General features: G+C 52.9%; 1 protein-coding gene across 1 annotated transcript in view; it reads right to left on the bottom strand.

The window, feature by feature from the left end:
• Window positions 1-27,809, bottom strand: part of VAC14 (VAC14 component of PIKFYVE complex) — a 58,749-nt gene that overhangs the window by 2,174 nt on the left and 28,766 nt on the right. The window contains exons 14-18 of the mRNA XM_054296303.1: window positions 18,547-18,679; window positions 3,598-3,772; window positions 2,754-2,872; window positions 1,862-1,941; window positions 188-338 (exon numbers count right to left, since the gene is read on the bottom strand). Coding sequence (XP_054152278.1) covers window positions 188-338; window positions 1,862-1,941; window positions 2,754-2,872; window positions 3,598-3,772; window positions 18,547-18,679 — 658 coding nt within the window. The remainder of the gene's footprint in view (window positions 1-187; window positions 339-1,861; window positions 1,942-2,753; window positions 2,873-3,597; window positions 3,773-18,546; window positions 18,680-27,809) is intronic.

The raw sequence follows: 27,809 nt of genomic DNA, 5'->3' as shown, positions 1-27,809 counted from the left end.
ATATAGACACAAAAAACCCCCCTGGCCAACACTCCCGGCCGTGGGGACAAGGAGCAACCACGGCCACAGTGGAGCTGGGGGAGAAAGCCAGAGCATGGGGCTGAGCCTGGAATGGCAGGGATGCTCAGCTGTGGGGAACAGCTGATCCAGCCCCGATGCTGATGCTGGTCCATCCCCCAGCACTTACGTGGTCTGCATGAGCTCTGGGTTGGGCACGCACTGCAGGCGATGGGAGAGGAGCTGGAAGGCGCTGCTCTGGGGCAGCAGCATCAGCAGGCCATAGAGAGCCTTGATCAGGTAGGGGTTGTTCTTCACATCCAGCAGCTGCAGCCGGAGATCTGGAAGAGGACAGAAGAGGATGGGAAGGCAGGGAAAAGCATTTAATCTCCAGCTGCAATAGCAGGTTCCTCCCACCCCCTCTGATAGCCTAAGCCTCTGCCAGCCAACCCAAGGGGCACTCGATGGCACCCCTCTCCCCTTTCATTAACCCATCCATCTTGGTGTCCCATGGTGCCCCAAAATCCCTCTCCTTGACACAGCCCCCTGAGGGCAACTGGCTCCCCAGTCTGCCACTCCTGATACCACTCACCCCTGAGGCTGTCCATGCTGTCTGCCTGAGAACACACATGCAACACAGGATTGCTCCTCAGCTTCTCCAGATTTAGCAGAAATACCCACCCTGAAGCATCACATCCAGAGGGCTGGGTGACACCCTCCTGGGGACTCTCTGGTGCAGAAGGAATCCCCTCTGCTTGGTTCTGAGGGTTACATGTGCTGGGCCTCAGTTCTGCTCAGCAGAGGCAAAACCCCCCTCTGGCTCCATCCCTCACTGTGCTCATGGCAGAAGTGTTCTGGACCGCTAAATGCAGCTGAAGGGGGCAGCCCAGGAGATGGGGCAAGGTCTGTGTCTCAGTATCTCACCTCCTGGTTGTCACTTGTACTGCTGGTGTCTCCCAGTGAAAGGAGCCATCACCAGGGATGCCACTTTATGGGGGACACATCTATCCCCTACCCTGAGATGTATGGACTAAGGTGAGTGGGCTGGGGAACCATCAATGAATAATTTTGGGGCATGCAAAACCACCACAGACACATGGGTGCCTCACACATTGGGACAGTCATCCTGGGAATATGGACAGGGTCTACAAGAGGAAGCATGAATGAGGGTCTCTACTGCCCAGCTGCTCTAGACCTCTTCCCTTAAATATTCCCCAGTATCACCCCGGACCTACATAGGTGCCCCACAAAGTCCTTTTGAGGACATTTCCCAACAACCTCAGTGCCCTGCTATACCTTCAATGAGAAGCCCAGGGGTAGCAAATTAATAATGAGAAATGCCCCCACAGCAACTGTCATCCCCTGCCACCATCCTGGCTCCCAGTGTCACACCCCTGAGCCCTGGTCAGGTGCTGCTGCATTACCCAGTGGGGGACCCACATTGCTGGATGCTGGAGAAAACATCAGCTTGTTTTTTAGAGCTTCACTCTTCATTTCTAGAGAAACCCTTTTTTCTTGCTAAGGACCCCAGCGGCACCCACTGAGGGTGGCACAGAGGCTTTCCCCATCTGACGCCCTCCTCATGCACCCTGGAGATGCTCAGTGTGATCCAGGCCCCCTCCATCCCTTCCCCCATCCCTTTTGCTGGCTGCCAGTGCCGCTCGCTCCCTTAACCTATATCTGGGGGGCAACGCTGCCCCCCCGTGCTGCCAGCATGCCCTGTTCCCGTGGGCAGCTCCAGCGCTGGGCAAACCTCCCGGCAAGAAGTCTCATAACTTCTGCTCTATTTCCTCGTGCGGCGGCTGCCGCTGCGATGGAGGCGCGGGGAGGGGAGCACCCACCCGGGGTCTCCTCCTTTCCTTACATGTGAATATGGGGCACTCGATGAGCTGCACCAGCTTGTCCACCTCAGTGAGGAAATCCACGGTGACCTCCAGATCCCCGCTGATGTGGCTGTTAAGGGTGGTACCTTGGGAAAAGGTGGCAGGGCAGCAGCAGATGGCTCACGAGGGCGATGCCTGGTGCGGATCGTGGCTTTGCCAAAGCCTCCCTGCACCCACAGCTCCTGTGGGATGTGAGCGGGCAGGGAACAGGCAGGGCTTGCACACAGGCAGGGCTGAAAGGTCTGCAGGGTGGCCAAGGGATGATGGAGGGAGATAGATGAGCAGGCAGGTATAGGGGAAAACACAGACTACCCAAAAAGCTGAGAGCAGGCAGGATGACTGTTCAGGGGAGGACACTTGCTTTTACCCTCCTGACCCACAGGTATGGTGTGTGTCCCAGAAGGAATGCCAGTGTGCACTGGGAAGGGAACTTGAGCGTGTTATTGAGCTTCTTCGTTTGGAAAACTATTCAGAGAGGCTTGGGGTTTGCTGGCACATGAAAGTACTCATTCTGCAGCAGACAGATGGTGAGCTCACCGGGGATTGTGCCGTGCTGGGCACTGCCTGCTCCTCACCAGGCCAGGAGGCCAAAGTCTTCATCTTCCTGGGAGGAAGAGGATGCTGAGGAGCCTCCCCTCCTGGGCAGGGGAAGGTCAAGGCTCAGTCAGTGCAGGCCTTCCTCTCTTTTCACCACAAAAAAAGGGATGACACCAGGGGAAGGGAGCTGGCACACACCCAGCACAGGCTGCCCTGCCCCGGTAATGATGGGCTGCAGGCAGGAGGCTGAGCTGGCCTGCAGGGTGACCTTGGTTACCACAGAGGGACGAAGGGCCAGCTCAGGCCCCACCCGGGCAGAAAATCCCCAAAGGATACAATTTCTGGATGAGGTCGTAGGCATGCTTATAGTTCTGGGTAAGGAAGCAGAGGGACACGGTGGTCACAGGGTTGTGACACCAGGAGCGGTACAGGCAGCAGAAGAGGTTACGGCTTTCCTGGGGAAAGAGAGAACCATTGGGGGTTGGTCACACTGGGAGCACTGACATGGCACAGCCCCAGGGACCCAACACCAACCCGCCAGGCTGGCAAGTGCCACCAAAACACAAAGGGACATTTCTGGACCCACCAAGTCCACCCGGCACTGCCATGAGCCTCAGCCTCAGGAGATGGACACCAGGTGGGCTTTGGGGTGACAGCATGATGAGGTGGCACTTGGGGCTGCTGAGTCCACCACAGGATGAGGAGCTGGAGGACAATGCCGTCCCACCCAAGGGGACACCCCTGCATCACTGGTTTTCAGCAGGAGAAGGAGGAGTATAAATCTTCCTTCTCTCCTTCCTTGGATGTCACTAGTGCTGGTGGCAACTGCTCAGCAAATCCTGTGGGCATGCTCCTGGGAGGGACAGTTGAGGGACTGCAGGACTCTCCTCCTGCTATCACCTGTCCCACAGCCCATGGCGGGGCAGACACAGGGAGGCAGCAGCTGCTTGAGGGCTCAGTAAGCCCATTCCCATTCCAGGGAGAAAAGCAAGAGTTGGGCAGATCCTCCAAGCCCATCTTCAGCTCCTGAAGGGTGGATAAATAATAGGCTGCCCAAGCTCCAACCCTGGGACCCACCAGGCAGGGACTGAGCAGCAAGACACACTCCCAGGTGGCTGCCAGGTACCCACCACCCCCATAATGTCCCTCCAGCTGCTAAGCCTGCTCCTGCTGCTCATACCGGGGTCTTCAGGTCCTTCAGTTGGTTTCTCAGCTGGAAAAGCTCGGAGGACGTCAGCAGGATGGTATTGAGGGTGTGGACCATGGTAGAGGCGAATTTGAGATCCTCCTCCCTAAGCAGAATGTCTGCCATGGAGTGGAAGATGTTCTCTGCATTCAGAAGCAGACAAAGCTGCCTGTGTATAACAGAGGAGACAAACCAGGGGGGAAGGATGGTTAATGAGCACAATCAAGACTCTGATGTGAGCCCACTTCTCCAGAGAGGAGCAGGGAGGAGAACTGGGTGCACCACAGGCTGAGTGTGGGGGCACCAGAAGGGGCAATACCAGGCTCTGCATTTGGAGGATGCAGTTATTCATACCAGGAAAAGAACAAAAAACCATAGCTGGGCTAAGACATGCCCCAGGTCACATTGCTTTGGGACCTTGCCGGCACCCACTGCTATGGCTCGTGCCACCTCAAGCCTTCCCACAACCCCCCCTCAGGAGGTTTCGGTGTCACTTTCCGGCCTGACCAGCGTAGTGAGTGTGCAGCAGCACCACTGCAGATGGCATGTGATGGTCTAGTCTGACCAGTATCCCACTGACACTGGGGAACATCCCAGGGAGTGCAGCCACTGGGGCGAAGCAATTCCTCCTGGTATTGTGCAACCAGGCAGTCCTGGAGCCAGAGGCTGCTCTTTGAACTCCTCCATGCTCCAGCTGCCACGAGATCCGGTGCTGAGTGGCTCCGGAGATGGAGCTGGTGAAGCTGGAAGATGTCTCTGTTCCACTGGATATCCTGCCAGCAGTGTTTTCCCCAAAACAGTGTAACCACCACTGCGGCCCACGCTGATCTGCCTGGCTGGGTCACAGCAGGAATGTCCTGCTTAACAAACCTTGAGGCATTCCCAAGATTTTCAACATTTTCTAAGTCCAGAAACAAAAAAATAAAACCATATGATTTTTTTTTCTCCCACATTTGTTTGGATTTGGGGATTTCCTGTTTTTCTCCAGGCTCTTGCCTTCCTGGGCAGTTTGTCTGAGGACACCTGCAATGCTGCCCAGTGCCAGCTCAGATCCCCAGTGTGGAGACTGGAAGGATACAGGGAAGCCCACCTAGCTCCTCAGCTTCTCCTGAAACTGGGATGCTCCCTGGCTCACCACATTTCCCCATGGACTGACAGGGAACCTTGGCAGCAAGGCACCCACCAGAGCAAATCTGCTTTCCCCCAGCTCCTACCAAACACAGTTCCCCACCAGATAATTTTAGCTGGATTCAGATTTCCCCCTGAAGGCATCTCTGAGAGGATTAAGAGGCAAAACAAGGATCAGCTGCTTGGGCTGCTGGGTGGGAGGTGTCACTAACTACCTGGTTTGGCTTGGAGGTAGGAGGTACACCTGAACGTCCCCTGCCTGGAAGTCATGTTTTCACCTCCTGGGATGAGGAGGAGGAAGGATGTGAGTTTCCAGCCCCTGCTCCTGTGAGGACAGACCAGAGGAAGACTATTTGGCTACAGTCAGACTCCAAACACCATACCCTAAAGCCTGGTGATTTAGGTACACAGGAGGAGAATGGAGAAACAGATCTTCCCTCCTCAACAAAATGATGAAGAAACCCCCCATCTTCCTCCCATCTCTTTGCCCTGCCAAATAATCCCTTCCCTCCTCACCCAGGCTGGCTGCTCTCCACAGGCAGCTCCCGCACCCCGCGTGGCTGCTGCTGGACAATGAGATGCTCTGTGCGGGATTTTATGTAACCCAGCCCGGCGATCGCCTGGACCCCGCTAAAATGGAACGGGCTGTGATAAATAAGCTCATTTATCCCAATTATTCTTACGTAACCGGCTGCATTCATGGCGATGAAAACGCTTCCCTGATTTCTCGCCGCTTGGACACAGGCTGGCTGGAGGAGGGAGAGCGGTGGGAAAGTGAGGCATGGAGGGAGGAAAGGGGAAGGCAGAGGTTTTTAGCCCAGCCTGATGGAGCCAGAAGCAAATCAATAGCTCAGCGTTGCAGGCAGGATCCAGTCACTGCCAGCTGCAGCAAAGCAGGACCAAGCCCAGCCCAGGAGTAAGGTGGCTCCATGCTACCCTTCTCCAGCAAGGGGGGACAACTGATGCCCCAGCCTTGCCAAGCTTTCTCCAGAAGCCGTGCTGGGCACTTGAACCATGAAGTGGGATGGCTTAATGTGCCCAAAGAAGGGATGGGTTCTCCAGGGACAAACACTGGGATATAGTTTTAGTCTCGACAGTGAAGTGGTTGGTGCACCAGTACAGCTGGGACTGGCTGCAATGCTCATGCCTAGTGGGGAGCCGGTGTTTTACACCTTTCAGGCAAGAAGACTATAGCAAGAGCTTAACTAAGAAAAACACTGCTAGGGAGCACTGAGCACAACTCAGTAACCTCCAAAGCTCCCCCATGACAAAAGGGATGCCTTTCAGATTCCCCTTCCACCAGTCCTCCACGGAAAGGAAGGCTCTTGCTTTCCATAAACAAGAGCTCTGCCATTTGGCTGGTGAGCACCGTGCTCGCAGTGAGCAGAGGGCTGAATGCGAGCTGCTTTCTAATTTCAGGCCTGGTTTTGATTAGTGGGGCAGGGTTGGGATTCTCCCCCCTCCTTTCAGTGGCACTGGGGAACTGGAAACTGTTGGGGTGTTAGAGAAGGAGCTGTGTTGACACTGTCCCTCTTCTTCAGAGCCATGTCACCTCAGGGGGACGCTGTCCTGCTCGGGCACCAGCCCCTCCAGCTGCCCTCAGGTTCTCTGGGATCCACCAGCAGAATGAGTTTGCCAGTGCACAGCATCCTCCTATGGCAGTGGCAGAGACCTCACACTTCCCTCCATGAAGGCCCTTGGTCGGCATATCCCAAAAGCAGTCCCCAAAGGAGGGGACAACTGGCTGGTCCTGCAGCTGCTGGCCTCCGTGACAGCTGAGCCCAACTGCCAGCAGCAGGCGGCTGTTGGTGGGGTGGGAGGGTCCCCAGGAGCCCATTCCCTGGGAGGCTTTGATGGCATGAGGGGAATGCCAGGCTGGCTGGGAGGAGGCAGGGAAAGGGGCTGAACAGAGGACAGGTGGCTTCAATTGAGATGTCAGTGGAGTGGCTATGGAAGGGAACAGGGCAGAGGGGAGGGAAAGTGGGAGCCATACCCCTTATATGTGCACACCATAAATACATCCTGGATATATACATCCCACAAATATGTGTATATATTTATACATACACATACCCCTTAAATACATATGTATATCTCCCCATACATACATGATGTGATGAGGAAAGGAACTGGCTAATCCCCCTGAAGCATCATTCCAGCAAGATGTCTCTCCCTGGAGCTTTCCCTGCATCCCTGTGAGTGATGTGCATCCCCTTGCTCACGGGGACCCAGAGAGCCCCCAGGGCTGTCCTGGCATGGAAGAGGAGGGCAGGAAGTGTCCCCAGGGAGGCAGGAGCTGCAGAGCATCATGGCACACACTGGTTATGTTACGCAGCCGGCAGTGCAGGCACATGGCGATAATGAAATGTGCTATCCAGGCCATTAAAATTTAACTCATCAAATTAAAAGGGTTATTCAAGCCTTTCCCATGCAGCCAAGGAATGTGGCTACAGGCAGATGGGAGGCAGCATCCACCTGCAGCGTGATGATGCCTCGGGGACACCTCGAGCCACCGTGGGGCTCCCAAGGGACCCAGCAGGTCACCTCCAGCCCCTGCTGCAGTCACAGCACCCTGCCTGTCCCCTTGCCTAAAGGACAACACGAGGCTGGCTAAGGGAAGAGCCACAGAGGTCACCACAAGCTTTGCGTGCCCATGCCACCCTAGGGTCCCCCTGTGTCTCTGATGTAGCAGCCACCAAACTGCCAGCACAGCAATGTCAATCACAATGAATTCTCATCACACACATGGTCGGTGGGATGAGGAATGGGAGCAAGCAGAACAGAGATCGTGCAGGGGCAGGGAGCTGCTGCAGGGCAGTGTGTGCTGGAGCCCAGAGGATGTTGGCAAGATGGGGTGGCTTTAGAGCCACATCTCCAATTAAGGACAAGCCCCGGCGTCCCTCCCAGCCCTCTTGCTTTGACAACTCGATGCCTGGAAACTGGCTAATCTAAACATCATCATTTCAGGGAGCTGTCAGAGTTCCCATCCTGCCCGCTCGTCCCTTTAACCACTTCAGCTCCGTCCCCTGCCCCAGCCACCATGCAGGAACAGGGTGGCAGAGACCAGACCAATGCCTGCTTGAAGAGGGTGAACGTTTGTTTTTCCCTAAAATCTAAAAAAAGTAAGATGAGATCCAGTCTCACTGCAGAACTGTCTCCTCCCCTGGGACCTGTAGGGTGCCTGGGGGGGAAACACTGGTCCCATCCCATTGCCTGGCCATGCTGAGCACCATCCTGCTGTGTTCAATTAAGCAGGTGCTTCTTCATTAAGCACCAGTGATTTGCTTTATTAGCTCTGGGCTAATAGACACGGGGCCCCAGCAGGGAGAGGATCATGTCTCGTCCCACTTCCAGCAACTGGGACAGAGCCTGAGCTGTGGAAGGAGCTGGCTGAGGCCTGGGAGTGATGCTCTGAGGGCTTCTGCTCCACTTTTCTGCTCATGGGTCTCAAAAAAACTCCCACAGCTGTGAGGAGGGCAGAGCCTCTTTGTACTTCCTCCCAACCCTCCTCTTCCTCTGCTCCCTTCCTCTCTCCTCCCAAAGGCTATCCCCCACCCTTCCTCCACACCCCAGGCTCCCCAACAGATGCCCTGGCCTAACCCACCTAACCAGGAAATCCACAGCCTCTGTGATACCCACTGCCCCTCCCCATCCCCCTGAAATTCTCCTGCCAGCAAAAGCAACATCCTCAGCCTGGCCCAGCAGCTGGAATCCTTTAGGAATTTGCAGAGAAAGCATAGATAAAATTAGGATGTGAAGGGGAAAAGGAGAAGAGAGCAAGTGGGGAAGGCAGGAGGATGTCATTGTCCCATCCTTTCCCTCCATATCAGCAAAGAAAATCCCAGTCCTCCATTTTAATCCCCCCCTTTCCTGAATCCAGGCTCCAGAGCTGCTCCTTTGGGCAAGGGAAACCATAGCAACCCCAGCAGCTCCTGCTTTACAAAATTCATAGCATTTTATGTAAGGGATTTTGAAGCGTTTGTGAGGTTTAGGAGCAGGGGAGCTCCCTCTGTCCAGGAGGCAGGTCTGGGGAGGAGAAGGACCCTCACCAGCTTTGGTTTCCTGGAATGGTTATCAAGCTCCCCAGGGAAACTCAGTGAAAGCTGCAAACCAGGGATGTGCCCATCCTGGGAGGAGATGTGTGGATCTGAGAAGGAGATGTGTGGATTCTGGGAGGGGATGTGTGGATGTGGGAAAGCCGGAGGAGACAAGTCCTGCGATGCCTTCTCTAGAAAAGGGAAAGGTGCAGAGTGTTTCAGTGCAAACAAGAGGAGCCTCCCACGGAGCGTCTGCCTGGCAGCAGCCGTCAGTGACAACTGCGGTGCCAGCTCAGCGCTGGCCGGGCTGCCTCAGCCAAAGGAGCTCCCCAGGCATCCCTGGGGATCCCCACAGCAGCCAGGACGGATCCCTGAGAGAACACAGCACAAATGTACCTCAGTGTTTGAGGCCAGCTTCAGCTGGTCAAACAGCATCTTGATCCTGCAGAGCCTCAGCCCATGGCTTCTGCACCTCCTGGTGCTCCCCCTGGACATAAGGCCATGGGAGGTCCCTGTCCTGGCTGGCAGGTGGCTGCTGTGCTGCACACTAAAGCTGATAGTCCAGCCTGAAGCTGGGCACATCCACCTTGATGTGCCCTCTCATGATGAACCCAGCCTTGTTCCCACCATGGACATGGCTGGAGAACAGCGCCCTTCAACGAGATCACCTTGAGTTCTCCAAGCAGATATCCAACACCTGTGGATATTTTTATCATCAGTGAGATACCTGCAGCTCTGTACCGAACAGGAGAGGGAAACAGGGCTGTAGCAAGAAGAAAGAGTAATATCCTTTGGAATGGGCCAGAAGCTAAAAGACAACTAAATCAGGAAACCTGATAGTCCACTCAGCCCAAGGTATGGCCCAACTTTTAGCATAACACAGATGAATGTGCCAGCTCCTCCAAGGGGAAGCCCACTAGACAGACAACCAGCACCAGTCTCCAGCTGCTCAAGCTGCTGTGTGCCAGGACTTTCCTTGAGGAAACTTTATAGTGACTTATGGATAAAGCTATCCTGCCCTTAGAATACTGGAATGGTTTGGCTTGGAATGGACCTTAAAAACGATCTCATTTCAACCGCCTTGCAGTAGGCAGGGATGCTCTTCACTAGACCAGACTGCTCCAAACCCCATCCAACCTGGCCCTGAGCACCTGCACTGATGACCTGCAAAGCTTACAAAATCCTGTAGCAACATCTGAGTATCTACAAAAGCCTCACCTGAAAAACAGGCAAACCTCCCCTTCCAAACCCTCCAGGAAAGCAAAAAATTACCTGCCCAAAGCACTTATTTTCCAACTTTTAAACTTGCCAGACTCAATGGCAAAATGGTTGGCAAATGCAAGTCTTGCCCTGGGCTCTTGGGGCTTCAAGCCCCAGGCAGGAGGCACCAGCAGCAGCACCAGAGCACGTGCCTGGATCCACAGGCTGAGAGGAACAACTCACGTTCAAGTGAGCCCTCCAGAACCTGTTCCCAGAGGGGCACTGACACCGGGCACTGATGTTTCCAGGCAAGCTCTGTTGGGAAGGAGAGGAAGGGTAGGGGCTGGCTTGGGAGTGGGGGAGAACAGCAGAGCAGCAGCAGCAGCAGCAGCAGTAGCAGATCCTTCCTTCGAGACGTCCGCTTCCCTTTCAGGCTGACAGCTGTGGCCTAATTTTCAAGAAAACTGACAAGCGCCTTATTTCTCCCCCTATAATTTCTCATCACTGCAAATAAAATAGGTTAAAGGAGCGGGTGCAAAGCTGTGGCAATAGGAGCTGGGAGAGACTGATCCTGTTCAGGGCATGCACAGTTTGTACACAGATGGGAGCTGTGCTCACCCTTCCCCATCACTCTGCTTTAAGGTGAAGAAATAAAAGTGCTTTTGCTCCTAAAAGTGTGGCCAAGGAGCAGGTTGCTGTCCTAGAGATGGATGAGCCTTTGGATGCCCATGTAGGGAAGGCAAATTTGAGGGAAAATGGTCCTGCTGGCTATCTCTAGATCTCAGAAAGCAGAGGGATAGACTATGGCAGGAATACACTCTGTGTTTGAGGGTGAAGCTTTCCAGATGGAAGGAAAAGAGGGGTTGGGAAGAGGTAGCAGTGTTCCATGGCTCAGGGATAAGTGTACCCTGGGGTGGGAGGTGAAGCTGCCTTGTCTCTTCTGCCAACAACTCAAGCACATCCTGGAGCTCAGGGAAGGAGGTGCCCATAACTCAGTGAGCCCTGCTGCACTTCCTACTCAAGTGTCAGCTGAAAAAACACCCCATTTACGCCATGGTTTAGATACCCCAGATGCTATTTCAGCTTTGGTGCCAGGCTTGCCTCTGTGCCCTCTGCCTCTCAGCATTGCACTGCATCACAAAGCCTGCCCTGCCTTCTGAGCCAGGATCCCTGGAAGGATCCCAGAAAGGGATACAGCCCAAGGAGCCTTCTTCCTCAAACCCTCCAAGGCCCACAGATGCATGAGAGGAGAGCAGATGGATGCTCCCTGCCCTGCCAGGACCCTAAGAGAGCACCCAGTGCTTTGACGGGACCAGCTCCAGGTGCAGCTGAACACCAGGAGCAGCTCATGCATGAAGGGAAGGAGCACTGAATGGCAGGAACTTCAACCAAGGTGGCTTTTGCACAGCTCTGTGCTTTCAGTGGGGAGTTAAAGATGTCCCATCCAGAGATATCTTATCTGAGGACATCCCATCCTGGGATCAGAGTGCCCAGCTGGACCCACTGGCTGAGGTGAACCCTTCTCAGATTTAACTGAGTGTACCCTATGCCTGGAAGACAGGTGGGGGGAAAACCACTGTTACTCAGCCTGATTTCCTGTCCTGGCTCTTCCTTCCACAAAGATGAATAAACCCACTTGTCACAGCTGCAGAGCCAGAAAAGGAAGCACCATCAGAAGACCCGAGCCCAACCAGCAGGATCAGACAGGTTAAGCTGCTTCCCCATGATGAGGGTCGTCACCCCATCAGCCAGGCAAAGAAAATTTGGGAGACACTTTGGAAGCTGCTTGTGCTGAATCCCTGCTCTGCAGAACATGACAGTCAGCAAGCAGGGAAGCTTTGGGCTCCTCTCCCCACTGTCCAGTTTGCCTCATCCCAGCTCCCTCCTTCCACAGCCAGCTTTTCCACAGCATTCCTGCTGTGATCCCAGGGAAAGTGCTGGGAGGAAGCAGATATCCCTGCCTGGGGACCTGCCCTTTGAAGGAACTTGGCTGTTTTGTGAGGGTTTTCCTCTCCTACACACATTTCCCCTTCCTCCCCTCCACTCTCTCACTGAACCAAATTAGTCCCAGCCCACTGCTGCTCACATGTGGTTCCCATTTTTCTCCAGGAAAACCCATCAAACCCTTCCAAGCACCTCCAAGTACGGCTGCTCCTGGAGCAGCTTCGCTGGGTTAGCACAGCAAACTCATGTCCAGGTGCACCCCAGCTTATCCAGCCCCTGCAGCTCTGTGGAGGCATCTCCTGTCCTTCCCTGGGGGTACAGACCCAGCAGGGAGCTGGCCAGGGCTGACCCAGCTCCTGCTCTCCCAGCAGGGATAATCCTTTGACAGGGCAACCAGGCTCCTCCCTTGTGAAGGTCATGCTGTCACTGACTGCTGGGGCATTGTGATTCCAGAGTCAACCTCTGCTCTGGTGGAAACTGGGTTTTCCCCCCTCTGGCTCCTGCTTCACGGGGCTGGGAGGGTATCAGAGAGTCCAGAATGATGTCCCAGAGCCTCAGTGAATTAAAACCTCAATAAGCACATGCTCCTGTGGGCTTGTGGAGCTCACTGTGTAATGTGAAAGAGGCAATTTGAGAGCTGGGGGCTTTTGGAGGTACAGTGGGGTTGCTGGCTTCCTTCCAAATCCCATAGGAGCCTGAAGAGACCACGGAGGGCATTCACAGTGCAAGGCTGGAGCAGAGGGGGAATGCAGGAAAACAGAGCCTGTTTGCCACCACATTGCTGTATCACTCTTCTGGAGCTCCAGGCAGGGGGAGAGAAGGTTTTGGGGAGAAGGGAGAATTAAAAGGAGGCACAGAGGAACAGGCTGGAGATGAGTGAAGAGAAGCCCACTGAGCTCTGCAGAACTGAGCATATTCACCACCCTGCTCCATCGCCCTGTGCCTGGCCGGGGCCTCGGGTGACAGGGAGTCCCTCTTTCTGCTTTGCAAATGGACAAAAAAACACAAACTAAAAAGCTTTCTCCTGTTCCTGCTCTCGGTGAGGCATGAGGAGGGGGATGGCGAGTGCACAGTTCATTAACGCCGGAGGGCAGGCGGCCAGCGAGCATCCTGGCAGGCAGAGCAGTGGATTTTCGCAGGCTCGCTGCCTCCCGACACAGAAGCTTCCCTTGTAGCACTCACAGCTGTTTGGATTTTACCCGAGTTCATATCACAGTTTATCAAAGAGCCTCCATTTTTTTTCCCCTTCTTTTTTTTTTGCACTTTGCTGAGCACAAGCCAAATGGTTCCCGCAAAAACAAACGCAGGTTTTGTTCTGCATTGCAGTGGCACTGAGGGTGGGAGAGAGGAAGAGGTGACACGTGTCCCCCCTCCAGCCCTGATTCACTTGTAGAGGGATTTTCAGGGCATGGGTTTGGCAATGGGAGCTGGAGGGGGCACAGTGGCATCAGCACACATCCAAAGGAAGGAGCAGGAGTGGGTCCTGCATCCCAGCACTGGGTGCCTCCACATCATCAGGGGGTACTGGGGTGCTTGCTCAAGGAAAATGTGTGTCCAGAGGAGCTCAAGAGCATCCAGGCCTGGGAGAAGAGGAGGGTTTTGGTTAGCCCCAGCTCCTGAGATCTCCCAGAGAGGGGCTGGGAAGTGAGTACAGCAAAGCAGAAGGACAAGGTTAGGGATGAGGTGGGAGGCAGGATGGGGCTGGAGGGAAACTGGCTCACTGCAGCATAGAGGCACCCTGCGGTTGTGGCACTCCCTTATTACCAAAACAAACACCCACTGGCTCTGTACAGGATCTCCAGTGCATCCCTTGCTACCCAAACCTGCAGCTAAACCCCCATCCCACTCCCTGCTGACAGCCCTGCTCACTGGGATGCTGGCAGGCAGCCCTTCCCTTCCCACTCTCCCAGACAGCAGGGCCCTGGGAATGCCAGGCAGGCCAGTCAGAAGTGATTTAACACACACCTCACTGCGGGCCTGCCAAGAGCATCAGATCTGTGCTCCATGCTCCTCCAGCCCTCTGCTCCCCTCCTCTCTGACTCCTCATCCTGCTTAGCAGGTTCAAACTCACTTTGTGTCTTTTTCACTACTTTTTGTGGAGAAACTGGTGCTGTACAGTCAGCCCCTCAGAGGCAGAAGAGCCCTGTCATGCCCTAAGAGAGGGACTGGCCACCCCAGCCCTTCATGCACCCAGTGTGACCTGCCAGTCTTTGTCCTCAGCTCTGCCCTCATTATCCAGCTCTCCACTGGCCTCATCCCAGCAGGGCTTTGAGATCTCAAGAACAGTCAGAATTTCCAGCCAGGTGAACTTTTCCCGTCTGCTGGAAGTATAAATCTGCGGCCCCATCACGAGACTTGGGATTTTCCAGCTCTGCAGCTAATGCCATAAATTGGCTGAACAACCTTATATGCTCCACTCTATGTCTTCCAGAGTGGGTGCAGAGCCAGCCAACCCTCCTGGCCAGTCCCCACAGGGTTCAAGCATACCCCCAAAGGCCAAGGACCATCCCCAGTCAAATGGACAAGTCTCACCAGGTGCATCACATGCCAGGTGGTTGAAAAGTCACGCCAGGGCCTCTTCCAAGCAGCTTAACCTCAGAAAACACCCTGTGAGAAAGTGCCAGGCAGTGGGGAGGTTCATTTAACAGCTCTATAAAACAAGCTGAGACAACCCCTGCGTGCAGGCTGTGCCTGGGGAGCAAAGTGCTGACTCAGGCAATCTCTCTGCCCCAGGGTGCCACTGCTCTGCAAGAAAATGGCCTTGCTGGGCTTCAAAATTAAGCCTTGTGCTTCAAAGCATCCATACACGACATGCATAGGGATGTCTCCAGCCACTCAAGCACATCCCACACCCTAGAGGGTTCATTTGCTGTGGCAAGGTACATCAGCCATGAATGTCTGAGCTGCTTCATCTCAGAGAGCAGCAAAAAGCCAGCTTCTTTGGTGCTAGGCTTGACTTAGCCAGTTGAACCAGCTCCTGGAGCTCAGCCTGACCCTGGGGACAGCACAGAAACTGCACAACCAACCCTGGGGACTGCTTGAGGGGACAAGACAGCTCCTTGCAAGGACAGCCAGCCCTCTCCTCACACTGTGCTCCGAGCAGCCACACTGATGTCCATGCAGTAGGGGCTTAACCTCTTCCTTAATCCCCCCATCCCACTGCACTGGTACCAACCAACAGGAATTCAATCCAGCCTGCAAATCTCAGTGTGAGCTGAAAAGCTCGGTGCCGCTCTGCTGCCTGCCTCCTGACCGGCCAAGCAGCTTTCCCTGCCCAGGGCTCCTGCCTGGAGGACAGCCTGCTGCTCCAGGGAGCCATGTGATGCTTTGGAAGCTCCTCTGCATTTTTCTGCTGCTCCAAGAGGTCAGCAGCTGAATGGGAATATTTGCTTCTTGCTTAAGGGCTCTGGTGAATCCAGGATGGCCACGTGCCAGCCAGGGCAATTAGTGAGAAGGGTGGAAGGCCTCAGATGTGCTTATCAAGGTGGGAGGTAACTGATGCTCCTGCCTCTGATAACAATTTAGGAGCAATGTTTGAGTGCAAGCATGCCTGGATTGAGAGGAGAAGGCAGCACTTGGTATTCTTAATTTTGAAGGCAGATTAATTTTACTGGCTTCCTGCCTAAAAAAGGTCACAAGTGACAGTAAGAGATAAGGGACCCCCAAAGGAACCCTGTCAGCTGCAATGCACAAAACTGATGCCAAATAAAAAAAAATATATTTGGAAGAGATCATGGGAGCAGGTTTCCCTCCTTCCTCCAGGGGAGAGGGATGGGACAGCATGACACTCTATGGGACTCATACCACTGGAATCCCCTCAGCAAATCCTTTGCCCAGACATTCATGAGGCATCCAAACAGCTTTGAAGAGCCTTCTCCTGGATGCTGCTCTTGTTTTCTCACAGATCACAGATGACAGGGAGTTGAAAGGAACCCATAAGGACCATCAAGTCCAACTTCTCCTGCTGGGGCTCAGCTGGGCATGTGAGCTCCACCACAGCCATAGGCTTTCTCTCTGTGAGGTCTGCTTGGGTTGAGGGGATCCTAATCCTAAAGCCCTTGGCACAGATGAGGCATCACACCATTGTTTGATGGGCATTGGACCCCACTTGGGAAGGCAGCAGACTGATCCATCTCTTTGATGCACAAACAGTGCTGGCAGAGAGACCACATGCCAGTGTTGGGTTATCCCCAGCCTGGTAGTCACAGGCAAAAGAGAAAAAATTCCCTGGATACTTCTTTATGAATGATAGAAATTTTTGGAGCTGTTTCCCTGTTATTTTGAAGGAAGTTTGTGTTTCCATTTAGCTCCACCCTGTCTTCTCTGGCAAAGCATCTCGAGATACCTACCTTGGGACTGGGGTTACATCACAGCCCCTACCTCTGCCTGAGCCAGGGTGCCAGTGAGGGCTGCAGGTACTTCTTTCACCCATCTCCCAGCATCGGGCAGGCTCTGGAGCAGCTCTACCTGTCTTGGGGACCACAGGTCCTTACAGAGCAAGAGACGGCCCCACCTCCTGCAGAAATCAGTGGTCAAAGCCCACTCCCATCCTCAAGCATGCAATGTACTATAACCTCTGTCTCTAGGACTCTGAGGACATATCAGGAGAGTGTCTAAAGTCCTTTCAGAGTCAGAAATCAAGCATGAACAAACTTGAGTTGGATTAGAAATAAACTGCCTTTAATCGCAGATCCCCTACGTGACCTCACGGACCTTTGAATTTGCCCACCAGCAACGTGACAGGGAAAACTGCTGTGCTGTGCTTGAATAAAACCCCTGTCCTCCATTTCCCTTTCCTGTGAACACTAATCCTTCAGCTGGAAATCATTGCCTAAACGTAACAGGTCTATTTTCCATCCCTGTTCCAGTGCTCCCAGGCCAGCCTGGGAAAGAGGCAGCAGTGGTCCCGGACCACACTTCAGCAGATGCTGTCCCAGTCTCTCAAGCATCCCCCTTGCACTCTTCAGCTCAGGATGAAATGGAACATCACCAGCATCTCTTAAGTCAAACATGAGGCTGGCTTCTCACCCTGCTGTGCAAAACAGCTGAGCTGGCTTGTGGACAGGGGAGGGATGTAACGTGGGAATGCGCATACGGCTTCAATTTGAAAAGTAGCTAAAAATAGCTCCATGAGGCTCCCACATTCACTGAGCCTCTCCAGCAAGAGATCAATCTTTGCCAGAGAGTCCTGTAAAAGTTTTTCTCCTCTATTTTCATCTTGCTCTTTCTGGAAGCAGCAGAGATGTTAGTTTACACCAGTCTTTTACCTGCCATCAGTAGGTTTCAGCGTTAATCACTGTTACCTGAGGGCATGGCTCACCCTCCCAGAACCACCACTTTGGCTCCAGTCCTGCATCTACCCCATATGAGCAACAACGTGACTTGACAAAGGACAGAGTCATCTATTTTTTAATTTTTTTTTTTTTTTTTTTTGCTTTACCAGATTTTTTGGGGCATGAGTCACTGTAAAAAGCCTCGGCTTGCCGAGCTGCTGTGAGCCAGTCCCATCGCACCGCTGGCTGGCTGCTGGGAAAGCTGGGCCTGCCAGCCAAGGCTCCTCCTGCCAGAGCTGGAGGGAAAAAGCTGGAGGTGGCCAGGGTGCAGGAGAGCTTTTAAATGGGACCCTGCCCAGGCTCACTGTCACTCTGGTCAGCCTGCTTCCCTAACACAGCACGAGGTCACTTCCTTGCCAAGGTGGCTTATCCTAGGGGCTGTGCTGACTGGTGAGAGGAGAGTGGACACTCTGAGTGGGATATTTTCTCTGGGATGAATCTGGACTTAGGCCAAAAATTGCTGCCCAAGCAGATACAACTCCACACCCAGCTCAGCTTAGCAAATATTGGGAACTCTGCATGCTGTATTTTCCCACTGCAGTGAGGGGACCTCTTCATCAGTACCTGGCACACCTCTGTGCCTTTGGAGAGGTGATTTTCTTCTCTTACAGAAGCATGGCTTTTATCTCATGCTCTCCCCCTGTTCATTTTGATGCCACATCCCTGAAAGCAAGGGAGGAAAACCCAGGGTCCTGCCAGCTGATTCCACCAACCTCCTCACTGATTTCTCCACCTCGCCTCGACCATTAACCCTGTTATTTCCCAGTGAGCTGAGGAATGGCTATCCCTTGCCCCAGATTTAATTGCAATAAAGATGACTGCCTGCCAGCTGCCCCGACACTTGGCATTCCAGCCTTCACAACATTTGGCTCTCCAGCCTCTGCCTCTCCTTAAAAAGCTGAAGCAAAATCTCCCAACTCTGTGCATTGAAACACATGGCTTTGGATGGGTGAGCATCTCGCCAAGCCGGCTGGAGGGATTCACTCAGCTTGGCACTCTGAGTGCAGCCTGTCTCCTGCTCTGGCTGGTCTAGTTGCTTCTTAACGAAACAGGCTCTGACAACATTGTTTAATAAGGAGCCACTCTGCCTCCGGGGATGGGAGAGAGAAATATGGTGCCTTGACATGTGAAAGGCAAATCCCGTTTGCTCCAAAACCATTTGCTGGAGTAAGAGGGAAGCTTGAGGAAATGGTTTTGACTCTGAATGGATGTAGTACTTGGGCTGCCTGACCCTGCCATCCCCGTCCCACCCGTCCCAGGAGTGCTCAGGGGCTTCAGTGAGGCTGGTGGGGTGCTCTGACCTGATGATGAAGGCTCCTCTGGCTTCCAGGAGTTTCCGTTCACTGCTGAAGCGCTTGAGCAGGTTGATCATGAACTTGTAGAAGTAGGAGTTCATGGTGGGGGTGGATGGTGAGCACTCCAGGCCTTTTGTACCTGGGGAGGCAAGGGGAGAGCAAATTAGAGCTGCCAGGGCCTTGCTGCCAAAGCCTTATGAGAGAGCAGACACCCTTGGTCACACGGTCACAGCACTGAGATGACAAGGGCAGGGGCATGGAAAGATTTTCAAGCCTCAGATAACCACACCTGGCTGGTTCAAGCAGAGCCAGCCCTGTCTTAGCTCTCTCCAGCTCAAGGGAAAGCATCTTATGGTGGTCACAGCACTGGAAGCAGCACCTGGGTTAAAATGGGAATTTTGGGTGTTCATCTCAGAGCTAGTCAGCTTCAGTGGCTGCTTGAAGGAGTGCCTGAGGGTCTAAATTGAGCCAATCTCATCTCCTCAGATATGGCATGTACATTCATCCCAAAACCACCAGATTGCTGGTGAGTTGAAGAGCCTGCAATCCAACCCCGTAAGCCACAGATGCCCCGAGCCCAGTGTGCATGCAGTGGCAGACACACACATTCACCCTTGAGCCATGGCACAAACACTGGTTTACACTCGGTGATGTCATTTTCCCTGAGCAGGAGCCACTTGGTACAAGTGTCATATACAATGTGCCCCAGGGCTACCATAAAGTACTGGTCAAACCACAGCAGAGCTCCAGGCTTAGGGATTCTCCTGGCCTGAGACTCTTGGCAGGGAGGGCAGGGAAAGGGGCAGCTGCCAGCACAGGGAAACATCCCCTCCAAACAAAAGAGCAGGGAGCTGGCAGGTAAAGATTGCTTTTCCCACAGTGAAACCCCAGGGGAGATGGTTTATTTAGCAGGACAGCGCTCAAAGCAAATGTTTGGAGAGAGCGTTTCAAAGGCGACTCTGCAAAAAGGGGAGCTCTCTTCCTTAATTCCTCCTTCAGAAAGGCCACGTCTAACTGTGGTAAGGAGGGAAGCCAGCACACACGAGCACCCCAAGTCTGCTCTCCACACACTATTTCCATCAGATAACCAAAGGAAACCTGAGCAGTTTGATTTATGGATGTTGTCTGCTTCCATGGACACTCAGCGGAGCATGGAGCAGCCAATTAAAGATGTAATTAAGCTGCCAAAGCCCAGGAAAGCTGATGGAAAAGCTGCTGGTCTGTTTTCTATCCTGCCTCTCCCAATGATACACAAGAGATACATGCAGGGCAGCTTCCCCAGGTTTGAATTTAACATCTAAGAGAACATACAGAGTCAAAAAAAAGGAAAATTAAATACAAGGTCATCCTGACCAGAACCCGGTGTCCTCTTCCTGCTGGAGCTGTGTGTTCACCCACCCCTTGGTATATCTGTAACCCCAAACCAGGCTTTGAAGCAGGCAGCTCCCCGAGCACAAGTGTTCACCATTGCATCATGTTTCCCCTCAGCTGCAGGGAAGATGATCTGGGCAAAGGGAAAAAAAAAAGGGAATCCAGCCGAGCCAATGTGCTCCAAAACAAAGGTGTGTTTGTTCCAAGGCAGAGAGCACCCGGCGTGAAAATGCAGCCATGCCCCACGTGTCGTCACTACAGCTGCTCGGCACTGCTCAAGAGGGAGCAGAGACACGATCTGAAGGTGACATGGGGCAGATCTGCCTTCCCACTGTGCCTGCTGCAGCTCAGCCTGAAACCTCCCAGCAGAGCCTGGGAAGGCAGGTGAACACCAGGCAGAAACTGTCTTTCAAAGCTGCAAAGTGGCATTTTTATCCATTTTCTCAGCAACTCTGAGACATCCAAACCTGGTTGTGCTGCAACACGAGCTAGCAGCAAGTAGGACATCCCACCTTCATTGCCACCAGCTAACAATGCTCCAGTGCTGTAGCTTGTCTGGGGGAAGGTCTCATCTTGGAGTTTCTCTTTTCTCAAGACCCCAAAAATAGTCTTTCTGAGCCTCACAGCAGCATCAATGGCACAGTGTTCCCTCCACAAAGCAAAGCCAACTTTCAGCTCATTGTCATCTTGCACGTCTTCCAGCCAAACATTACATATCCTAAAACACATCCCAAAGGAAAAACAGGAGGAGGCAGCAATTTTTCTCCTCCCTGACAGGACCAGCACTTCTGCTGTGCACAGGACAAAGCTGTATGGAGCTGTGTGGCTGCAAGACCGACCAGCCACAAGCACCTTCAGATATGCGCTCTGAAGTGGTGCAGCATCTCCTGCATCTCCAGCTGGAGACTGGGAATGACCTGCTGGATCAGCTGAGTATCCAAAAGTCAGAACTGCCTTGGGGATCAGATCCCAGCTAGTCTGCAGGACCTTCAGTACTGCTGCTGTCTTCCATCATCTAGTTCCTGAACCCTTCTGTCCAGCCTGGATGCAAGGAAAGACTGGGATAGAGAGATTGTGAAAATAAGTCTGTGCCCTGTTTTTCCTAGAAGAAAGCATGTGAGTATGCCTACTCCAGGGAGCCTTTTCACCATCCTTTGCCTCTGGGAGCACTGAGACTGAACTCCAGAGGGATCATTTCTCCATCCTTTGCCCATGCACAGGAGCTATGCCTGCATGTTCCTAAAGAAAGTTTCCACTGTGACACACCATGCCAGAGCAGCCTTGCCAGTGCTCTCTAGGGCTAATGCTGGGAGTTAGAAACCAGGGTGTCCGAGTCTGCCAGGCTGTAAAAGGCTCAACCAAACCTCAGATGGAACTTAAACAGGCAATACTTCTTCCAAGCAGGCAAAGCAGTTCTTTTCCAAAGCCTCCCAATCCTCCTAACTTCCCGTTTGCTCTGTTTACAGGATGTCTAGGAAGTGGCTGGCACCTTGTGTGCCATGGTGTAACCCTTCCTGGCGTAGCCCAGAGCTCAGCTCGCTGCCCTGAGGGTTACAGCTCAGCACAGTGGCATTCCCAGCCCGACAGAACTGTGGGAGCAGCTTGTCAAGTGTTTTCTCTGAAGCACGAGAGACAAGCAGGAAGAAGTGTTAAGAAAACTGTGGCATAATTAATTGAAGCTTGCACCTCTCCCCCTTTCCCTGAAGCAAAAGACTTTGCAGATCCGTAACCTGCCAGATCTGCTGTTAACGTAGCTGGGGCTGGTGGCACGTCACAGCTCTGCTTTTTTTTTTTTTTTTTTTTTTTAAATCTGGTGTGGAGGAGGGAGCTGGAAGAAGAAAGATCCATGCTCAGAGCAATGATGAAACTCAGTCCAGACATCCACTAGAATAGGAACAAATGGGAATTTTGGGCTCAGAGAAACATCAGAGCAGTGAAACATGACAAAAGGCATGTGGGAATTGCAGCTATATGGCCACAGTGAGTTCACATCAGTCTGGGTCCTTATAATTGAATCACAGAAGGGATCTTAAAGCTCATGTAGTTCCAACCCCCCTGCAATGGGCAGGGACACCTTCCACTAGACTAGGGTGATCCAATCTGGCCTTGAACACTCACAGGGATGGGGCAGCCACACCTTCTCTTGGCAACCTGTGCCAGTAAATCATCACCCTCACAATAAAAAATTTCTTTCTAATAGCTAAACTAAACATATTCTGTCAGATTCACACCATTATCCCTTGTCCTACCAATGGCTACAACAACCTTCTGCATCCCAGCATGCCAGGCTAACAAATCCTTTCCCCAGATTCCCTTCACAGACTGGGGTAGAGCCAGGGACACAAGCAGGCTTCTTGGATCATCTAAGTCAATACCAACATCTGTTCCCCCAGCCATGAGTGCCAGCTCGAGCGGAGCACAGCGAATGTCTGCAAACCCCCAGTGCATCCCTGAGCGCTCACCAGCAGCTCACGCTGTTCCCATCGCCTGCGTGGCCACACTATAAATCAACCGAGACAGGCAATTAGGGATCTATATTAAGGCCCTTATAAATATATATTGTACATCACCCTGGAACATTCAGGCTGTCTGGCTGCTTGATGGGCTGAGCTGTGTCGAGACCTACAGTATCCAAAGTGTCCCCACATTGCTCTGGGCGAGCCTGGCAGACTCCAAAACTAACTCGGATTATCCTATCTCAGCCACAAAGTTCTGAACTTCACCCTGGCATAAAACATAACTTCTATTAATTTACTATAATTGGTTTCAAACTAGTCTTAATTAAAACCGGTGTGGACTTGCTTAACTCCATTGAAACCAAATTGAAATAAGATTGGAGCAGAATTGATTCCTTTCCGAAGCGAGCTAAAGCTGGGTAAGCTGGTTAAAGAGTATCCACAAGGGTATTTGCGGTGGTTTAGCTAAAATGATTTACCGCAATCTCTAATTGAAGCAATTTCAGCTCGGATATAGGCAGGGTAAGCTAAGAGTTGGCGAGGCCAAGCATCCTTCCCACCCGAGCGCTTTCCCCAAGGCATCATGTTTCCAGCTCAGCCCAGAGAATGATCTCCCCCAGCTCTTCTGGGAGCACCAGGGATAAACGCGGCGGCAGCCGGAGCTGGTCCGCGAGCCCCGAGCCGGCCCGAGCGCCAGCGGCGTGGGAGTCGGCGCTGCCAGATGGTGCTGGGCGAAACCCCGGGCAGCGACGTGGGAATCTGTGCAGCGTCTCCCCCCGGCAGCCTTCCCCAGGATGTTTTGAATTTTAGCTTTTGCAAACACGGAGTGGCGAAGCCTCGCGGAGCAAGATAAAAATAGAGCCGTAAAAAAGGCAAATCCTCCCCTCCTCCTCCCAGAAAGCCGGCGCAGGGCGTAGCTGGAAACAGATGTGAACATGTCGGCAGCTCAGCTGGGCTCTGGAAAACCTCCACTCTCCCCTTTCCAGAGCACAGGATGCTGCTGACGAAATAAACCCACCAAAAATCTGGATTGTACAGCCAGGGGCTGTGCTTAGCCTGGTTTTGCTTGGACACACATGGATATTTCTTCCCTATCTACCTGGCTAAAGAGCCATGGGTTTGTAATTCCTGACTTCAACATCTCAACAAAAAGGGGGTCCCAAAATGGTTGGGGTACATATATTGATGCCAAATGAGGCTTTTGCTGCTCCTTGCTCTCCCCCACCTAATGCAGGGTCTGTGCTCATGGCTGCCTTGGAGCAAGGCAGCAGGCAATGATAATCCTGATGGTTTTCCTAGTAAGGTTAGCAGTTCACTACTGCCCCATTTTTCTTTGCTAAGGTAAATCAATAAGCAAAAATGCAGCAAGGGTATAGCTCAGCCATTGCTCAGGAGCACAAAGTACCCAGCAGAGATGCAAACCAGGAATGGATAAGCTTCAAGGTGAGCTTAGAGTGGGCTGAAGCTCCTGCATGGAAAGGTGAAGTATACGGAACACAATCTGAAGACATGAGCAGCAATCGGGTTTGCCAGGCCCTTTTCCTACCAGTACTCATTTTGCTAGTTTATTTTTCACCTCATTCCTCACCTCACCCTACAAATTCCTCATAACTTCTTTGGGAAACTGAGGCAGCCCAGCAAAGTAACTCCAAAGGAGGCTTGGCGATCACTGATTTATCTACACCATCAACTTCTCCTTTGTCCACCACTACAAATCAGTAATCCCAGCTGTTATTTGGGAATCCCCAGGCTTTCTGGCTGGCTGTGTGCTGTGACCATCTCGGGAGGGATGGATACCTGGAGGCACGCCAGGCGAGTTAACACTACATCTGGATGGTCTCTCCTGGGGCTTTCCAAGACATCCCAGCTCCTCTATTACACTGCATCCAGGAAAACAAACAGATCAGCCCTTCTTTCAAACTCCTTTACTCCTCAAGAAGCACAAGAGTGTTTTTGACAATCAACACTCCTGAACAGCTTCATGCCAGTAGGAAAAGAGATGCCACAGACACCAAACATCAGGAGCCAGACTGCTGAGTTTGGAGCGCTCAGGACAGCTCTCTTTTTCTCCTGCCTGCTTGGCTCCTCTGTTCCCTGCTGTCACACTCCTGATTCTACAAAAGCTGTTGGAAACTGGCTCCTTCAAGAGCAAGTGGTTAATGGTGTGATGTCATCTGCCTCAGTGCCTTTTGTGGAGAGGATGAGTAAGGAAGGGTTTCACTTTTTTCCTTCTCTGACACTGGAAATAGCAGTTTAGCAGATCTGAGCTATCTGACAAGAAGTCACCTTCTCTTTTCTACATTTCATGGACCTCCCGCACACTACAGACTCTCACCTGATTCTTACAGAGGCTGCCCTAACATTTTACAGACTGTCTGGAGGTGGTACCTTGTCATATGGTGCCACCTCTGCAGACCTACAACGACACCATTGAAGCAACAGACAACAAAAAGGGAGTGAGTGGTTTAGCTCACTGAGAATAAAATCCTCCCAAAGATATGTCAAAAGCAAACTCCTAACACAGAATATCTCCACTCTGGAATGCTGCATATTCTCCAGGGGGGATACAGCAGGACTAAACTCAAGAGACTACATTTCTGAGGGACTTCTAGCAGTCTCCTCCAGAGTAATCCACTGAATCCTGGGATATCCATGGACTGCCAGTGGAAACCAGGGACCTCAGGCACATTAGTGACTCCACATATGGAATCAGACTCCCAGCAAACATCCTATAGTGTGAGCTGCTCAGAGGGTGCAGCACTGTCCCCACCACCTCCGGCAGGAAGCCAGGCAGGAGAGATCGGACCAAGCTGGACAGGAAACAAAGGGCTGTAACTGCTTCACCTTACAAAGCTGTGCAGAAAGGAAGGAAGAGATGTGTGCAAGAGTTACCCTGTGCAAGGCAGCAGCTGGTCTGGCATCCTTTTGGAATGAGCTTTTGTCTCTTGTGCAGAGCAGAGCTGTAGAAAAGGCCGGAGGGCTTCCACCTATGGTATCATGGAATGGCTGGGTTGGAAGGGACATTTAAAGGCCATTTAGTCCAACCCCCTTGCCATGGGCAGGGACCCCTCCCACTAGACCAGGTTGCTCAGAGCCCCATCCAACCTGGCCTTGAACACTTCCAGGGATAGCACTTCACATCTCTGGGCAATCTCTTCCAGTGCTTTACTATCCTCACAGTGAAGAATTTCTTCCTAATACTTAATCTAAAATTACTCTCTTTCAGCTTGAAGCCATTCCCCCATGTCTTGCCACTCCATGCCTCGTCCAAAGTCCCTGTCCAGTTTTTCTGGAGCCCTTTCAGGCACTGGAAGAGGCTCTAAGGTCTCCCTGGAACCTTCTCCAGGCTGAACAACCTCAACTCCCAGTCTGTCTCCTCAGCAGAGGTGCTCCAGCCTCTGATTATCTCTGTGGCCTCCTCTGGGCTTGCTACGAGGGTCCTTGTCCTTCCTGTGCTGAGGGCCCCCAGTCTGGATGCAGTCTTCCAGATGGGGTCTCACCAGAGCGGAGTAAAGGCACAGAACCACCTCCCTTGACCTGCTCACCTCGGTGACAACCACTCTCAGGTCATCTGCTACTTGTCTCAACTTTCCATGGTTGGAAAAGACACTCCCAAAGCAAAGGAGGCACTGGATTCCCATTGTACTGACCAGACTGGCATTTGCACAATCACTCCAAAAACCGGGAAGCTCTTGGGCACAGCCCTGCAGCCCTTGTCCCTGGAAAAGTGGGCAGAAGGTACCAGGGTGACACTCCTGGAGGCCAAACCAGTCACCCTCTCCCAGGGCAGTCAGAGCAGGTCAGGAGGAGGTGCTGGGTCTCCCCGGCAGTGCTGAGCTGGGCTGGCCCCAGTTCATTGTGCTTGGAGAAGGCGTCGAGGGCAGCTGACCTTACGTAACCGGAGAACAAAGTGGCTAAATAAAAACTGGAGCTGGGAACGGGCTGCGGAAGTGGGACACGGCTTTCCTGACTAATCAACCAGCATCTGAAGGAAACCAAACTCAATGGCAGGGAAACAACTGCATAAACACATCCCGAGGGAAGAAAGGGAGAGAGAGGAAACGCGGGGAAGACCATGGGGGCACTGGCCCCTTCCACCTCCACTCCTGCCCTTACTGCTTGGCTAGCCAAGCCTGGAGCGCCAGGACAGAGAGCACAGCAGGAAATCTGCCACCAGCTCAAGGATTTCAAAGGGTGACCCTGCTTGTTTACCTGCAAAGCCATGAACTGCACATTTGGAAGGGTCTCTGGGATAGGAGAGGATTTGGGCTGGGATAGCTCAGCAGCTCTCCTCCCACTGCTGGCTTCAAGGGCAACTCAGTCTGAAGTGGATGAAGGAATGGAGAGGTTTAACCCTGGGGAGAAGAGCTGGGACCCTGCAGCCCCCACTCTAATGGGACAACAGCATCCATCCTACTGCCAATACAGCACTGTCTGAACCACAGCACCCTAGGAACCATCCCATATATCCCAGCACAAAACCAGTGACTCCAGAAAGGGGTACACCCTCTCTCTGTTGCCATCATCTCATGATTTCTGCCTGGGAATGGCAGAGTTTTGGCCCACTTGCTCTCACCATCCAGGACCATGCTCAGACATGGGGATTTCCACTGGCCACTGTCCTGCTCCAAAAAGTCCTCCCTTCAAGCAGTCCTCTGGCAAAAGGAGTATTTTTCAGGAGCCTCTGATTTTCCAGGCATAATCCAGGAAGGTCCTGGCCCAGCTCTGACCCTCAATTTCCCTGGAGGAACTCCCCAGCAGCCCATCCGGTCTCATCCTTGGGTGGTCAAAGCCAGACGGGACTGGGGCCATGATAAACGCCCAAGGCCAATGAACCAGCTCCTTTTTCCCTCCCCAAAAACATCTGCCTTTGGTTAAAAGCCAATGACCCTGCAAAGCTCAGCTCCAAATAAATTCTTAAGGAACAATTTTCTGGTGCATTATAGGGAACAGGAAAATAGGTGAGGAAGCCAGAGCCCAGTAGGACCTGTGTGGGGGCAAGTTGTCCCACTCTGGGGAAACGGGAGCTCTGGCTGCAGCAGATCTACTCCAGGAGGGGAGAGCCAGACTCTTTTTAAAGGTTACACTCGAGTAAGTGAAGCCAAGCTGCTCTTCCAGATAGCTAACAGGGGCCACGGCAACCGTTAGGATCCACGCCATCCAGCCTGCTATTTTTAGATCATCCAGAAGGAAGGAAACCTCAGACAACCATCAGTGTGAGCTGAACTGCAGCTCCTCAGCTGCTTGGCCAGCGCTGCAGGAGCTGCTCCACCCAGGCAGTCTCACTTCTGACAGTGGGAGGATGGATGGGACTTGCAGAAAGCTCAGGGAGGTCACCAGCTCTGCAGCCCTCACCTCTCCATTGCAGAGATAAAGCTGCCAGCAGGAAACAGGTAGATCCACAAAAAAAAAAAAATCCCACCCTGAACAGCCAAAGACCCG

This window comes from Melozone crissalis, unplaced genomic scaffold (assembly GCF_028551555.1).
Source record: "Melozone crissalis strain CALT ecotype California unplaced genomic scaffold, PUWL_Pcris_2 ptg000007l_1, whole genome shotgun sequence".
Taxonomy (NCBI): Eukaryota; Metazoa; Chordata; class Aves; order Passeriformes; family Passerellidae; genus Melozone; species Melozone crissalis.
Note: the sequence above shows the minus strand (reverse complement) of the source record. Positions and strands in the feature narration are given on the sequence as shown.